The sequence below is a fragment of the Orcinus orca genome, chromosome 19 (assembly GCF_937001465.1).
Source record: "Orcinus orca chromosome 19, mOrcOrc1.1, whole genome shotgun sequence".
Lineage (NCBI taxonomy): Eukaryota > Metazoa > Chordata > Mammalia > Artiodactyla > Delphinidae > Orcinus > Orcinus orca.
The window spans coordinates 23,530,173-23,546,421 of record NC_064577.1 but is presented as its reverse complement, the minus strand read 5'-3'; the positions used below and the strand labels follow the sequence as shown (position 1 = coordinate 23,546,421).

The window sequence follows — 16,249 nt, the reverse complement described above, 5'->3', positions numbered from 1 at the left end:
CATCCCCGGCCCCGCCCCGGGCCCCGGCCCCGCCCCACCCCGGCCACGCCCCCGGGCCCTGGCCCCGGCCACGCCACGCCCATGCCCTGGCCCCGCCCCCGCCGTGGCCCCGCCCTGCCCCCCTCCATCCCCCTCCATCCCCCTCCATCCCCTCACTGCCCTGTGGAGCCCAGTACCTGGCAGCAACGTGAAGGTCCCGCTGCCCACTCCGTGGGGCTCCGTCAGCAGCTGAGGAGCATGGGTCCCTCTGCCTCATCTCTGAGAACCTACATTTCTCCCCACCTTCCCACACAAAAGAAAAGGCATTTAAGAGGAGCTCTTGGGTAGGACCCTGCTGGGCGGCAGGTGGTCCTTGGCCCAGCGTCTTTCGTACCATTCAGGAGCTTGCCAGACACGCAGAATCTCAGTCCCCGCCCTGATTTTCTGAGTCAGAATCTGGATTTTCACAAAATCCTCAGGGGACTAGAGTACATTTTCAGATTTAAGAAGCAATGGTGCAGGACGGTGGTTCTCAACCCGGCGGCAGAGTAGTCACCCAGGGAGCTTTAAAAATTGCTGCGTCTTGGTCCCCACCCCAGGGGTTTTGATTCGATTGCCAGGGGGAAGCCCAGGCACCAGCATTTATATAAAAACACTCCAGGTGATCTTCATGCAGCCAAGGTTGAGATGCCCTGGGGTAAATGATGAGTAGAATCAAAAAGATAGGCGTGAGATACAGCACTGTCCCTGCCAGGGCGCTGTGACTTGGGTACAGGTGTGCCTGGACATGAGATCCCACCAGTCACTGCCGGCCACGAGGAGCCCCCTCCAGTGACCTCGATGAAATGAGCACATGTCAGAAATTTCCGTGGGTCACGACTTGTTAAAGACACAAGTTTGTAGGGCCTGGGGCTTCCGTTTTCTTTAGTTTCGCCCCTGCCATTTGCCATTTTTTAGAAGGCAAAGGTGAGGGAGGCATTATCCCGCCCCTCGCGGGGCTGACGGCAGGGCAGGGGCAGGGCCAGGCGAGTGAGGTGCCCAGGACACACATCAGGAGGCGGTACCCACTGGCAGGACCATGCACGTGCACCCCATCACAGCCCAGGTGTCCAGTCTTACGTAGGAAGAGATATCAATAACCAAGTCTAATGCCATGTAACAGGTGGCATAGTCAGAGTCTCTAAGGCACAGCTGAAGCGAAGAGGAAGGGGTCAGCTCTTCTTAGGAAAACATCCTTTGGGGTTTTCAGCGAGTGTCCCTCTGGGGAAACCTGCACTGTTTTGCCCTTTCCCTGTAACAGCAGAGAAAGTTTTATCTTGAGTCGCTGGACACACTCTCCATGGCCTGACCCGCTGGACTGTACCCTGCAGGCTCTGTGAGCAAATCCCACTCTTTAGGGTCTCAAGTAAGAAGGGCGAAGAGAAGAGATGGGCTGGGTTTATTGAATGAGGAAATGATCACAGCCCGGACCTTGGGCCCAGAAGCATCGTTAACTCCCCCTTCTCCCCAAACAGTCGTGAAACCCAGTGGGGTCCACCTCAAACTGGTTCTGAGGTTCTCGGACTTCGGGAAGGCCATGTTCAAACCTATGAGGTAAGTGACTGGTCTCCTCACCTCCATATGCATAGCTGCGGCAGCCCTGGGGGAGTTCTGACCAAAAATGAATAAAAGTGGTCTAAAATCTTTGAGCCAAGCATTTATAGACTCTCTTTGGGGCCATCTGCACAAGCAGACGACTGTTTTGGTGATAATGATTCAAAATAGTAAGAGCTGGGTCTTTGCTGGTATTTCTGCGACACACTTGACATGCATCGTGCCTTTGGACCATCCACCATCTTATTAGTCGGGGACTGTTACAGTGTCCACTTTATGGATGAAAACACTGAGGCCGGGAGAGGCCAGCTCGCCCCAACCTCCCAGCTGCAAGCAGTGGAAGCAGGATTCAAACCAGGCAGCTGGACTGCCAAATTCACACTCTACCTCCAGAAATGAGCCTCGCTTTTTTCCAGGGCTAGGACCCTCAGAAAAGTTAGAGATCTCTACATAACAATACTTGTTTTGATTGAAAAACTAGACCATGAAGAAAGGCTACCCTGAAGCCAATCACACTTTTTTTTTAATTTTATGTATTTATTTTTTATACAGCAGGTTCTTATTAGTTATCTATTTTATACATATTAGTGTATACATGTCAATCCCAATCTCCCAGTTCATCCCACCACCATCACTCCCCTCCCCGCTTTCCCCCCTTGGTGTCCATACGTTTGTTCTCTACAGCCAATCACACTTTTAAATTAATTTCTATTTTATTTGTAACAACAGCAAATACATGCCTTTAAAATTTTGTAGTGTGTCTATGTGGGCGAAATAATAGGTATTCAGTCTACGGACAGCGCTTGGTGTGCGTATGGGCTCCTGGCCCCCAAAGGGTCTGCAGCAGAGGTTTGAGATTCCTGAATCAGGAATGGTCCCCTGGACACGACACGCCCAAGAGAAAATGGCCCAGGAGGGGTCTCATTACCCAAGTCATGCTTTCTGCCAGAAGGCGCGGTCTTCCGGTGGAATCGCATTCGGCTGACTTAGATTCCAAAACTTCCGTCAACGGAGAGGCGTACTGAAGGCCCTGTAGGTGGGTCTGATGGTCGAATGAGCACTAAATAAAAAGCCTTAGCTCTGATCCCTGCACTGCCCTAGCAAAAGCCCTTATAACGCACTAAGCACTTACATACTTAGGCATATAAAGTACTAAGGAGAGCTTTATAATACATCAGCTGCGCGCTGAATCACCTGGGAAGCCCTGAAAATCCCTGATGCCTGAATCCCACCCTCAGGGGGTCCAATAGGATTGGTCTGGGGGCCCCCTCTAATCCCAAGGCCAGGACAGCCTTGAAAACCACTGCCACACAAGGAGACCCTCCATTTTTCCATGTGAAAATCCAAAAATCTAGTTGTTTGGTCAATTTAAATAAATAACGATGTATTGGGAGATTGGGATTGACATATATACACTAATATGTATAAAATAGATAACTAATAAGAACCTGCTGCATTAAAAAGAAATAAAATTCAAAAAAGAAAAGAAACAGGGCTTCCCTGGTGGCGCAGGGGTTGGGAGTCCGCCTGCCGATGCAGGGGACGCGGGTTCGTGCCCCGGTCTGGGAAGATCCCACATGCCGCGGAGCGGCTGGGCCCGTGAGCCATGGCCGCTGAGCCTGCACGTCCGGAGCCTGTGCTCCGCAACGGGAAAGGCCACAACAGTGAGAGGCCCGCATACAGCAAAAAAAAAAAAAAAAAAGGAAAAGAAAAGAAACAGATGGAGTACTACAAAATAAATAAATAAATATATAACGATGTACATGAAACGAGGGAATGTCTGCCTGTATTTAATTTACCGATGAAAAAAAACTCATCATATAAAACAATACAGAGATTTGGAAATATTGCTTCCCCCCCACCCAGTCTCACATGTCACTTGTCCAAAATTTTTGACATTGGTCCTCAGCATCGCTGGAGTCGAGTTTGGGGTCAATGTTAAATCCATGTTAAATTCTGCCCCTGTCACCACCAGCAGCCTGTTTTAAGCAGTTCAGTCAGGTAATAAAAGCAGCATCTCAGCTGAATGAATCTGTCCCAAACAAAATAAAGAAATTGAGAGGGAGCCCTTGAATACGTTAGGACTCCCTTTTCTGAGGGACAGTTTGGGGAGGGGGGGTCTCATCTTATATGCAAGCCTATAAAGTACTCAAAAGAACTGTGTTCCTTTTAAAAGAGAGCGACAGCTTTGCGTACACAGGGCCATCAGCCCAGGTCCAGAAGCAGGCACAAGACTCCTGGGTGCCACTCAGCTGGACACAGAGCCACCCACGTGTTTGGGCCATTGGACAGTTTTAAATGATCGTTACGGTTAGTCGTGCAGTTTAATGTATAGTCCTAACTGAGCATCAGTTAGAGAGGAAGCAGAAGGAACACTGATGTAGAAACACGAGATGTTCAAGAGAAGCGTCAAAATAATGATAAATCTGCGAATTCACCATTTATCGCCAGATCCACGAATTGCATTCTCTGAGCAAAATTCATAGGTGGCACATGAAGATGTCTGTAATTTTAAAAACTGGAAGCTAATAGAGAGTGGATGAGCTCTATTTGGGGGAGAAAAAACTACTCACACTTGTAGTGTTTTATTTGCAAGAAAGCCCATGAAATAACAGCCTGAAATCTCTTCTCTGCCTTGTCAATTACGAACAAAACGCAAAAAGTGCTCAACTGAACCAGCTGTTTCCCTGAGTATAATGCAAAAGCTTCCAACATTAGGTCACAAAAGCCATTTGATCTACGCTCACGCCATAACACAAACTTGAATCTGCATTTTCTAAACTTTAGTCCCAAGCCAAAGTATCATTTTAAAATGTATTTCTTGAAAAAGCATGCATTTTTTTCCTACAAGTAATGTAAAGTAAACAGCATTTGTCCCTTTTTAAAAAAGGAAAGTAGAAATTTATCTTTGGGTAACACAAATTCTGACCACAAAGCTTATATTTTTAATGTGATATAATTCAATAGATGCAATGAGAAATACATCTGTGCGTCTCAAGCTTTGGGAAGTACCGACGTAAAGGAGAAATGATTTTCAAATTTAAAATCATGCCTAAACATGCCATACAAAAATGAAGAAAGGATGGTTTAGAAAATTCTAAAGGGCATCCCAGAGATTGTGTATTCTCTCTTTTTTTTAATTTTTATTTTTTCTTTACCTTTTTTTTTTTTTTCCTGGCCAGGGGTTAAACCCATGGGTCGCAGCAGTGAAAGTGCCGGGTCCTAAACCCTGGACCGCCAGGGAATTCCCAGACTGTGTATTCTTACATACAGAATTCAGGAACGAAAACGAGCTGAGGACACATGGACAGTCCTTGCTGACCTGGACATTCGGCGATGCCGTAAGCAGCCCTGGGTCAGGCCTGGGCCGTACTCTAAGTGCGGCTGCACCTTCTAAAGGAGAGTGCCCACTCTGGGCAGCCCCTTGCCGTGGCTTCCAGGACTGGCTGGTGTTTGGGACGAAGCGCCCATCACTGTTTCCATTGCGGGCGCCGCGTACTTACAGCTCGTTACACAACATTGCGCTGATTTACATTTGCATTGCTTTCACAGCCCTCGTGCAGCCCCGCACGGTGGATTATAAAATTACTTGAAGATCATCCTTCTTCCAAGGATTATCATCAGCACTGGGGCCAGTCAACCTGGGGCAGCAGCCGGGATGCCCTTCATATTACTGGGAGGCACCTAAACATACCTACCCAGCCGGCCCTTCATGACCAGGCAGGATGGTGCTTTTCAGGAATCTAGTAGGGATTCTTTAATGTACATAAGTACATATCCTCTGCATTAGCCTCCCTTCAATCTCTGGCTGGACCCGCTCTCACGACCCAGGTGAGGTGCCTCTGAGTAGACGGTCGATTCACAGACCCGGAACTTTTTGCTCTTCCGGGTCAGTCATGCTAAATCGCACCTGTAGGGCACTTTTCCTTTTATAAAGTTCTGTCTCGTACCCCACCTCTCTTAATCCTTGGCCCCCGGGTGTACACAACCTCTTGTGTGTTAGCCAGTGCCCTGTCTTCTGTGTATCTGCGGAAGAATGGATTTCTTCCCTCCAACCACTGGGCTTTTCAGAGAATCAGAGGCCGTCACCAGAGCTGCTCGAGAAGGAGGCTTGGCACCCGGGGGCCTCCAGGTTGGTCCGCATCTTGCAAGAAGCTTCGCTCCTCCCGCCTGCCGGTCTCTCCAGCCGAGGGAGCCACGGGCTGTTCCTGATGTGCTGTCCCATCATCTGTGCATCCCTGAAAAGTATAAAAGCGTGTCTTCCTTTCCATCTGGTCACGTGTATCAGCTCTTTTCTCAGGCTCCCAGCTGAGGTCTGAGTCCAGGGCGTGATTCCTTCCTTCCAGACAGCTGCGAGATGAAGAGACGCCCGAGGACTTCTTCTACTTCATTGATTTTCAGAGACACAACGCTGAGATTGCAGCTTTCCATCTGGACAGGTAGAGTCTGGCCCCAGGGAGGCGGTGCTGACTGCGGAGGCCAATCCCCAGAGGGCGCCCCAGGGAGACCCGGCCCGCCCCCACTTCTTCCTGGTACTTCATCTTCTTCGTGGGTCCCAACACCTTCAAACCCAACATGACCCATCCAACCCCATGGATCGAAAATCACAAGGCCTTTTTGTTACTTATTTATTTTATTTTTGGCTGTGTTGGGTCTTTGTTGCTGTGCACGGGCTTTCTCTAGTTGCAGCGAGCGGGGGGCCTCTCAATGCGGTGGCTTCTCTTGTTGCGGAGCACGGGCTCTAGGCGCGCGGGCTTCAGTAGTTGTGGCTCATGCGCTCTGGAGCGCAGGCTCAGTAGTTGTGGCACACGGGCTCAGTAGTCGCGGCTCACAGGCTCAGCAGTTGCAGCTCACGGGCTCTAAGGCATGCAGGCTCAGAAGTTGTGCACGGGCTTAGTTCCTCCGCAGCATGTGGGACCTTCCCAGAGCAGGGTTCGAACCCGTGTCCCCTGCATTGGCAGGCGGATTCTTCACCACTGCACCACCAGGGAAGCCCCACAAGGCCTTTTAATGTAATGAAAAGAGTCACTTAGTAAGAAAACTAACCCTGCCAGACTGCCCAAGCTACACCTGAACCTGACATTGTGATCTGGCTCTAGTTTCCTGCCCTGAAAGTGGCGAGAATGTGCCCACGGCCATTTCCCCAAAGGGTCTCAAGGTTACGATATTAAAAGGTGAGAGCACCTTCCTCAGTTTCCTAGCTCCCTCTGTTTGCCTGTCGTTGCTCCTCGAGGTGTGGTCTGGGGACCAGCAGCCTGGCCACCCCCTGGGAGCTCTTCAGAAATGCAGACTCTCAGCCTCACCCTGGACCCACTGACTCAGAGCCGCATCTGAACAAGATCGCGGGTGACTCATGTGCACACTGGAGCGTGAGAAGCACTGAGCTAGGACACAGCTTGGAGGGTGGAAGCTTTGCCCGGGAGGCCTCCTGGGATAAGGATTCCTTTCCCACCCCTTCTCCCAGCCCCTCAGATGCAGGCTAGCCTCGGCACGGTCGGCTCTGCACTGCGGAGAGCCCCGCCCTCGGCTGGGTGTGGTCAGAAGGCCGGTCCGTTTCTTTTTTTTTTCTTTTCTTTTTTGGATCCTGCCGCGTGGCTTGCAGGCAGGATCTTAGTTCCCTGACCAGGGATCGAACCTGTGCCCTCTGCGGTGGAAGCGCGGAGTCCTAACCACCGGACCGCCCGGGAATTCGCAGCAGGTCCGTTTCTAATGGGCGATCATCCCCCAGATGTGAACTGGGCTCCCCCTCTTTCAGGATTCTGGACTTCCGACGGGTACCACCGACCGTAGGGAGGCTAGTCAATGTCACCAAGGAAATCCTGGAGGTCACCAAGAATGAGATCCTGCAGAGTGTTTTCTTTATCTCTCCAGGTAGGCTTCTCTGGCCAAAGCAACACTCTGGGTCTAAGAATGTGGTTGGCCAGTGTGGTCTGACCTCCTGCTGGTGGCCCCATCCCCTATCAGGTGGCTACATGCTGCCATCAGACACTCGCACCCCGGGCCACCTGGGCGTCACACAAGGTGACCTGGGGATGGGAGACGGCTGGACGTGAGATGCTCACCAGCCTGGGCCCTGAACTCTGATGCCGGCCGCCCCCGAATCCGATGCCACCCATCTGAACAAAGGCCGGGTTGGTCGCGTGGGTGCGATGCAGCAAGGCTGGTCCCACACCGTCTCTACTCGGACGTTTGAGAGCTGGTCCCCAGGATGCTCAGTTTAAGAGCATCCACAAGCCCCTGCATCGGGAAAAGGCGCTGTTTTCTTCTTCCCCGGCCTTCTCCCCCCCGAGCCGCGGGTTCAGGGTTTCCCTTCCCTCCTCATGGATTTCGTGGGGCAGGAGGACGGCGTGCGTCCTCCGCTTACCGCTCTCCTTCTCCGCCTCTAGCCAGCAACGTGTGTTTCTTCGCCAAGTGCCCGTACCTGTGCAAGACGGAGTACGCCGTATGCGGCAACCCGCACCTGCTGGAGGGCTCCCTGTCCGCATTCCTGCCGTCCCTCAACTTGGCCCCCCGGCTGTCCGTCCCCAGCCCCTGGATCCGCTCCTACTCGCTGGCGGGCAAAGAGGAGTGAGTGGCCCCTGGACCAAGGACTCGCTCGCCTGGCTTGGGGAGCCCTGACGCTGCCTCAGTCCTCCTCTGCCTCGTCTCACGTGGATCCTGGTGTCCGTTCTGTCCCTTTCGTTCATGCGTTTGGTTATAAAGAGCCCACTGCGTACCCAGCACTGGATGCTGGGGGAGACAGGACAGACCTGGGCTGTCCCTTCAAGAAGCTCTGCGGTCCAGCGGGGCGGCAGACGGTAGCCAGGCTGTGAGAACGCAGTGCCCACCTGCTGTCCCGCAGAGATGCCCACGGGGAGGCCGCGGGAGGGGCCGGGTTTGCTGAGTCCACGCCGTGAAGCCGGGACCTCACGGTTGTTCCCCAGGGCGTGGCACACTCCCGGGCACAGGGCAGGTCCTCAGTTAATACGAGGTGACTGAATGAATGGGCTCGTCGATCCAGCCACCCCAACCGTGGTGGGAAGAGGAGTAACCGGGCCAGAATTTCTGGGGGATGTGACAGATCCTTAGGGACTCGTGAAGGCTGAGGAAGACCCCCCCCTCAGACGAAAAGGGACCTGGGAGCGTTCTAGGCGGAGGAGCCCATGTGGCAGAGAAATGGCAGAGGATGGCTGGCAGGGGGGCTGCGAGCGGCTCGGGAGACCGGAGGGCAAGCGCCCGAGAGGCTGGGCGAGGGGCCGCAGAGGGAGCGGGTGCCCTCGCGGCACACGGGCAGTACGGCGCCCAGCCAGGCGATGCTCGGAAACGCGCGGAGAAAGGGCCCCACCCCTTCTCACCCAGGGCGTCTGCCGTTCCCGCGGGTCCTTGCCCAGGTCCTGGTGGGGGCGCCTGCTGCCGGCGGCCCGGGCAGGACCGGGGGGCATGGATGCGGGTCGGACACCTTGCCGTCCGGGCTTCTGCAGCCCAGGCCCTGTTCTCCCCTCAGGTGGGAAGTCAACCCTCTTTACTGCGACACGGTGAAGCAGGTCTACCCGCACAGCAGCAGCGGCCGCCTCCTCAACATCATCGACATGGCCATCTTCGACTTCCTGACGGGTGGGTGCTGCCCGCGGGGCCCGGCCGGGCGGGGACCCTGCGGCCTGGGCCACCCGGCCTCCATAACCTCGCGCCATCCACGGGCTCCAAGTGGTAGAGGCCCCGGGGACAGGAGTGAGCGGGCTGCCCTCCTGCGAGGGGGCTGCGGGGAGGCGCACAGCGGGCGCAGCGGCGCGGCCCAGGGAACGGAAGGCTCGGCAGCAAGGCCGCTGTGCGCCCTGGGAGGCGGCCCGGAGCCGCGCCTGCGCAGCGCAGAGGCGCCGAAGCGGGTGGGAAAAGCCCCCGACGGGACAGCAGCTCGCACCGGCTCTGCCCGCCCGCCTGGCTCCCTCCTGCCCCCTCCGCGATTCCACCGGCCACCTGGGGGCGCAACAGCTGGAGGCCCGGGTTCCGACTCTGGCCTCTGAGCAGCCCGCAGGCCTCCGAGCCGCCCGGGGTCTCACAGGGCGGGAGCCCGCGCCCACGCCTCCCCTCCTCCACAGGAAACATGGACCGGCACCACTACGAGACGTTCACCAAATTTGGGGACGACGGGTTCCTGATTCACCTCGACAACGCCAGGGGGTGAGCGTCCCCACGGCCCTTCTCCGGCGGCGGCACCGCTGTGCAGCGGCCCGGGGGCAGCAGGGCCCGAGCCAGGGCCTCCACGGTCGCGTCCCGCCCCCTCCGGGCCCTCCTGGCCCCGTTTCCTCTGCTCTTGATCTTTGCTGAGTACCGCCTGACTCTCCTCCAGCCTAAGAGCGCTAGGAAGCAGATCCACGTTTTCTGTAACTCGCCCCACGGTCCCCTCCCGGAGACCCAGCGCATCATCCTCGTGCTTGGCCTTGGCCCTGTGCGGCCGGTGCATAAATGAACGAACGGATGCTTGCTTTTGCCAGCTGTGGACAGAGGCTCTTGTGACCTGATGGAGAAGGGCTGGAGAGGCAGTGGCCGTGATCCCTGGCATTTTACCCCAAGCTGGGATTCAAAAACGGCTGAGGGGGAGGCAGGAGGAAGCACTGAGGCGGGAGGTGGTGCCTTTCCCCCCACACCCCCGTGCTCCCGTGAAAGCCTGTCTCTCCTCCCTGCAGGTTTGGACGGCACTCCCACGACGAAGTCTCCATCCTCTCGCCACTCTCCCAGTGCTGCCGGTGAGCTTTCCGTTCAGGGACGGGTCACAACTGTGACACTTCGTCCTGCTTGCCACCAAGCTGTGCAGGTCATCAGTTTTCACTGGCCGAGGATGTGGGTGGGTAGAATGACAGGAACAACCTCATTCCTTGTGCTACAACCACAGAACTGTCCCACTTCTCACACCTTCATCTCTCAGCAGATGACTTAGGATCTAATCTTTTAAAACCTCTCGGTCGCCCGCTTTAATAACACACTCAGATCATCACTCACTTTTCGAAGAGCCCGACGGCCTCTGACAGGACTAACCAGACCTCTGCTGCGCCCCGCACTCACGTAAGCTCATAGGTATTACTGCCTGATCACCAGCTAAGCAAAATCCTGACTGAAGTCCCATAAACTCATGTCAGATTAAAGGAAGTCCTCAGGCCTCTGCCTGGCCAGCATTTCTCCAGAGAATCTCTGCCCTGCCTCTACACCTCTCTGGTGTTTCAGCCGAGCTGGTCAAGATCGTCCACCTGCTCAGCTGCAGTGTCCGGAGCTAATTAGAAATACGTGGCCCACGCATAGCAAAACGGTGTCTATTTCCAGCTGGAAAACTCAGAGCAGAGCCTGAACTTTCTTTCTCCACTTCTTGGGGTAGCTTACGTGTGCCTCCCTCCCACCCCACTTCCTCTCCTCCTGAGTAGGAAAGGCAGGAGTTGTGTATGACAATGCGTGGACACCTAAGCTGCTTACACATCTGAGTCCAGGTCACATTCCCACATAAAAAGAAATCAAAATACTAAAGGCAAGGTTGGCCCTACCCCGTTTCCATCCCTGATTTTAGAATCTGACACAGAGAAATCAGAATTACAGAGTCGAGCAGAAACAACTTGGAGCCCGGTGGTACCCGCAGCCTCTGAGACGGCAAACATCTCCATCATTTCACCTGCTGGAAACTTCTCTCGTTAGCTTTCAATTTCCTTGAGAAGTCGTTATTACACAGCACTTCTGTTCGGACTCCCCGAGGAGCAGCAGATGCTTGGCGGGACGACTGGGCCAAGGACCGCCAAGTCCTATAGCTGTCACCCTTCGTCCATTCCCTTCTTACCGGGTTTGCATTAAGCGTGCCTGAGAAGACACTGGGGGCGAAGGCTCTCCAGACGTCAGCCCCCACCACTGTCGGCGGGGAAGGAAGTAAGTTCGAGAAGTTTCTTTCTTTACGTTTACTTACTTGGTCCCCTGACTTTGTCCTTCCAGAATAAAAAGGAAAACACTCTCGCACCTGCAGCTGCTGGCCCAAGCCGACTACAGACTCAGCGACGTAATGAGGGAGTCGCTGCTGGAAGACCAGCTCACGCCTGTGCTCACAGAGCCGCACCTCCTCGCCCTGGATCGCAGGCTCCAGACTGTCCTGAGGACCGTGCGGGGCTGCATTGAGGCCCACGGAGAGCACAGCGTCGTGGCCAACGGCCCCACGGGACAGTCGGCCCCAGACTCCGGCCCCAGCTAGGGGCTGGACGAGTCCAACCTCGGGAACTACGCCTGGAGCCCGCGGTGGACTCTGGAGTGTGGACCACAGTGTCCTCACGGGCCCCAGGCCAGGCTGGGGCCTGGGTCAGGAGCTCACGAAGCAGGCAGGGCACTGGGATGATTCCAAAAGAGCAGAAGAAGTGGGACCCACTGCACTTTCCTCCTTGGAGCACTGCCCTGGCTCCCTATCTCCCCAGAAGCTCTGCTTCAAGGCCACAGACCACCTGCTGAGCCCACTGGGAAATCTAGACACGGGACCAGCCTGGAAGCCTGGCTCCCAGGAGAGAGCATTAACTGTAACAAATAAAATTACGGGACATCAGATGGACACCCCCAGATCTTTATTACATCTACAAGGATAATTCCCAATCCAGATTAATAAACATCTGGCATCTCACAAGCAGACCCCCCCAAAAAAACCTAAATATGGTAACTCCAACTGGTTCAAAGTAGTCTGCACACTTTCTATTCATATTCTAAACACTGTGGCCCAGTCTGAACACAATAATCCCTACTGACTGGTCCTAAAGTAATTTCTCAGAAGTGTTATTACAAGAGGTGAAAATAACATAGGGATTTGCTCAGAGTATCAGCAAAGGGATATTTCAATCCGAAGAGTAAATGTCAATTGAAATAACATCAAGGCTGTCAAAGCTGGCATCCAGCAACAATAGAAGGCAAAGCGAGGGTGGCCCTGAGGGGGGACAGCGGAAGAACAGGTCCGGCAGGTCCATGAGCCTGGACTAAGCAGCACAGCCAGGACCGACCCGAGCCCACCGGTGAGTCCTCCTCCCCTAAGATTCAGGCATTGTCCCCACCGCCCCGTCCCCAAGCGCAGCGGGCTGTCTGGAGAAGCCTGGCACTCTGGATGCCACTCCCCTCTGCTCACTCAGAAAGCACTAAGTCAAATTTACTTTCAAAGCCTCCCTCAAAAGTGGGCATCTCAGGGGTTTCCTGTCTCTTCAGCCTCCTCCCTGCTGACCTGCTGGTGTCTGAAGAGGAGGCTGTTTCTTATTCAACAATCCATGAAAACACACAGGATAGGCGTGTATTCACATTAATCACTCAGCAAGTAAAAACGGCTGATTTCATCAGCCCAGCTTTTCTGGTACAGGCCAGAGGCGCAAATACCAGTACGAGTAGGGTGGGAAGAAGCTGTCGCTAAAGCGGGTATGAGGTCAAGACGCCTCTAGACGTCATCCAAGATGTCTGCCGTGTGCCCAGAGACAGGGGCGCTTCCGGCCCAGCCCGGCTGCCCCCATCACTGGTACGCTGCCCCGAACCTACGTCCCCGTGATAGTGATACCACTTCCATTCACGGAGCTCGTTCTCCACGTGCCAAAGTCAAACGCAGGCTTCCAATCCTCCCCGACAGACAGGATCCCTGACCCCCAGGGTACCTCCAAGAAAACTAAGGCTCAGGAAGGTTAGCTAAAATCATGCAACTTAATGATTCAAAACTATCCCAAAGCGTTCTTTCCACTGTAATGCAAAACTCAACAGCATCTCACCCAATTCATGCAGTTGTATTTGTTGGCTTTAAAACAAAAACCAGTCTTCAGTAGAGGAACCTCAATCCCAGAGCCTCGTGTTACTGAGGCGTCTCTACTGCTGCTCAAGGCCTCCCACTTCACAGATGGTTTCTTCTACTTCAAGCCTACGTTTCCTCTTGGAGGGGGAGCCAGGTAATCACACGCAGCGGAGCGAGAGAATATTCAGGCGAAGGTGTTCAGAGACTATAGCACAAAATGGTCTGAACTCGCAAACTGCAGAGGCTCAGGAAGGCAGGCCCAGCTGCACCTCGACCCGGCCTCTTCCGTGACAACGGACTAGTTTTCAGATGGCCTATAATAAAAATGCTGGCGTACTTTACAGACTGAGAGTAAGAGAACTGAGTTTGACCACAGTATGTCGCGTACCTAGATGTTTTATTATTCACCCATCCATTATTTTTTCACTAATACCAAAATTAAGCCACTACCATTTGTCAAAAATACCAGAAAACAAAAGACCCCAGTCTTAGATCAAGTTCTTCCAACACGCTCACTTTGGACCACTGTTCAATTTTCCATGACATAAAAACTCTCCTGTCTCTATGTTAAGAACTTTTCATGTTTTCCTGTCAGTACTACTAACAGCAAACTAAAAAATGAAAGGGAACCGACAGCCCACGAGCTGGTGGAGAAAGGGGTCTGGAGGAACTCACTTAGCCTCCCCCAAAGTCAGGAGGACAATCTGAGTCTGAAGACGGTAAAAAGGGTAGTTGATTCTCTTATCTGTGGTAGTTTTATGGTTGATGAGTCACCAAGGACACGGAATCAGCGGAGACAGCCGCCTTCCCCTAAAAGCGATACAGGGCTGTAGGTTCCTGTGCCGCCTTCCCCTAGGAGCGATACGGGGCTGTAGGTTCCTGTGCCGCCTTCCCCTAGGAGCGATACGGGGCTGTAGGTTCCTGTGAGAGCCTCTGGTGACACTCCTGTCAACCTACCAATACACGATCTTGATTCCTGCGTTACGGTGTGATGAAGACACCTCAGTTAGTATCCACTGTTGCTTCACGAACACTGAGCTCGGCCAATGGCGCTGCCTCTCACGCCTGAGAGAAGCTGGCTAACACGTACCCCTCTAGAGACCCACCACAGCCTTCTCACCCTCGGGACCCCCAGCCAGGACACGAGCACTCCTCTGGGGGCCACTTTAAATAGAGAAATCACCAACAGGAAGTACAAAAATGCAAAAAAGTGGCACTAAATAGACCAAAACAAGGGCATCTGATTTCAGCTGAAACTAGAAGGCAGAGTGTGCCTGGTCTGACCTGTGCCAGGCACTCACGTGTCGGGAGACGCGGGCCCCTCTCCACTCAAGTCTGGGAATGACTGTGACAGTGCCGGGAGTACTGATTTGGGGGTTACAAATGAATTTCAGCAAGTACGCAAATTTGCAAAGTTCGCAAATACAGCATCTGTGAACAACGAGGACCGACTGTAACTGACTTTGAGGCTAACAAAGATGATAAAAAGCCCTCCATCTAGTGGTGACTTAGAAAACCACAAAGCTACTTAAGCTACACTGGCAGAGAGCTTTCGCAAAACGAAAAAATTCTGCTCATTAGTGGTTTGGGTTTTTAGGCAGCATCAGGATGCAGTCACAGCTCTGCACTTCTGTCAGTCCACAAATTTTAACTTTATACGCACACAGTAACACTGACTGCTGTGTGAAACTCCTTAGGGTAAGAAGGGAGAGATTTACCATTCTCCCTTTTATGTTCTCTCCACAGTCTTTCCTGATGGCTATTATGATGGTGATCAACACACTGCTTCTCCATGTTGTTTTAGTAGTTTTAGCCCATCTAGAAGTACACTGCCAGGGCCTAACAAAAATACAAAAAGGTCCAGATGGGAGAGGCCACAACAGTGAGAGGCCTGCGTACCGCAAAAAAAAAAAAAAAAAAAAAAATACAAAAAGGGTTCAGCTGTTCATCTGTGGTTGGAGAGAAAGCAATATTAAGAAAACTAACATCATACTACTTCAATTTTACACTGTCAATATTTAAGCCATTAAAATACAAAAAGGGATTTCATATAAGCCAGTGTTTTCGAGGGAAAATTAAACTACAACCAGTACAGTCAACCCAGGAAAATGTTCTTCAATTATATTCTGTTGTGACTCAAAAGGTTCCAACTCCAGCAGGTTGAGGGAGGGGATTACTGAATCTGGACAAAGTGCATGTGTTACAAAGTAGCACAACTTAAGCAATGTTCTGGGCAATACAACATTATCTCCAACTCCACTGGATGCAAATGAATTAATTCCAATATGCTAATGAATTCAATTTAATCGTCCCCACCTCAGAAATGAGAAATGTTAGAAATGACTTTATATGTATGTGAAATACAGAAGCATACCTAAATATATGAATGCACATATTAAATTTAAACCAAAGAGTATGCTGACCTAGAAATGACATCCCCCATTAAGTGTGGGAAAGTTCCAAAGCCAGAGAACCAGTCTACCCTCAATAAAAAGGAAATCTTTGACCTCTGATTTATTGTTTTCCTTCCATTACTCAGTACAGATCTGCTACATCTCAATTACTCTTAAAGAAAGGTTTTTAGATTCATTCTTTGACAAACTGAATTGGGAAACACTGAAAACAAACACATTATTGTTTCAAAACACCGATCCCCTAATTCACTTTCGATTTTCATTCATGCCCACCGGATTAGCAGCTTCGGGGGGTGGGGGGGAGAGGAAGAAGAGGAGCAAAGGAGAAAGGGAAGAAAAACTGATTCGTTAGAGAATTAAATTATTTAATCTTTTTTATTACTTGACCTACCATTAAGACAATCTACAACAAAAAGAAGAGGGTATATTAGCACACACAGTATAATCAGACTAGTGACCAGGAAACAATACAAAATGGTCCTTTGGCCATCTACGCTTTCTAGAGCAGTGGAGC

At 52.4% G+C, this 16,249-nt stretch overlaps 1 protein-coding gene across 9 annotated transcripts in view; it reads left to right on the top strand.

Moving 5' to 3' along the window:
- The window catches only part of FAM20A (FAM20A golgi associated secretory pathway pseudokinase), a 47,905-nt gene extending 32,071 nt beyond the window's left edge, over window positions 1-15,834 (top strand). The window contains exons 4-12 of one of the 9 annotated variants that reach the window (XR_004486311.2): window positions 1,494-1,572; window positions 5,919-6,011; window positions 7,301-7,443; window positions 7,959-8,139; window positions 9,056-9,165; window positions 9,648-9,729; window positions 10,236-10,295; window positions 11,518-12,569; window positions 15,068-15,834. Coding sequence is in view for 6 of the 9 variants with exons in the window: in XM_033438380.2 (XP_033294271.1) it covers window positions 1,494-1,572; window positions 5,919-6,011; window positions 7,301-7,443; window positions 7,959-8,139; window positions 9,056-9,572 (1,013 nt within the window). In the remaining 3 variants the exon portion in view is untranslated. The other 8 variants (XR_004486312.2, XR_004486314.2, XM_033438382.2 and 5 more) reach the window with 8 other exon arrangements.
- Window positions 15,835-16,249: the final 415 nt, after the last annotated feature.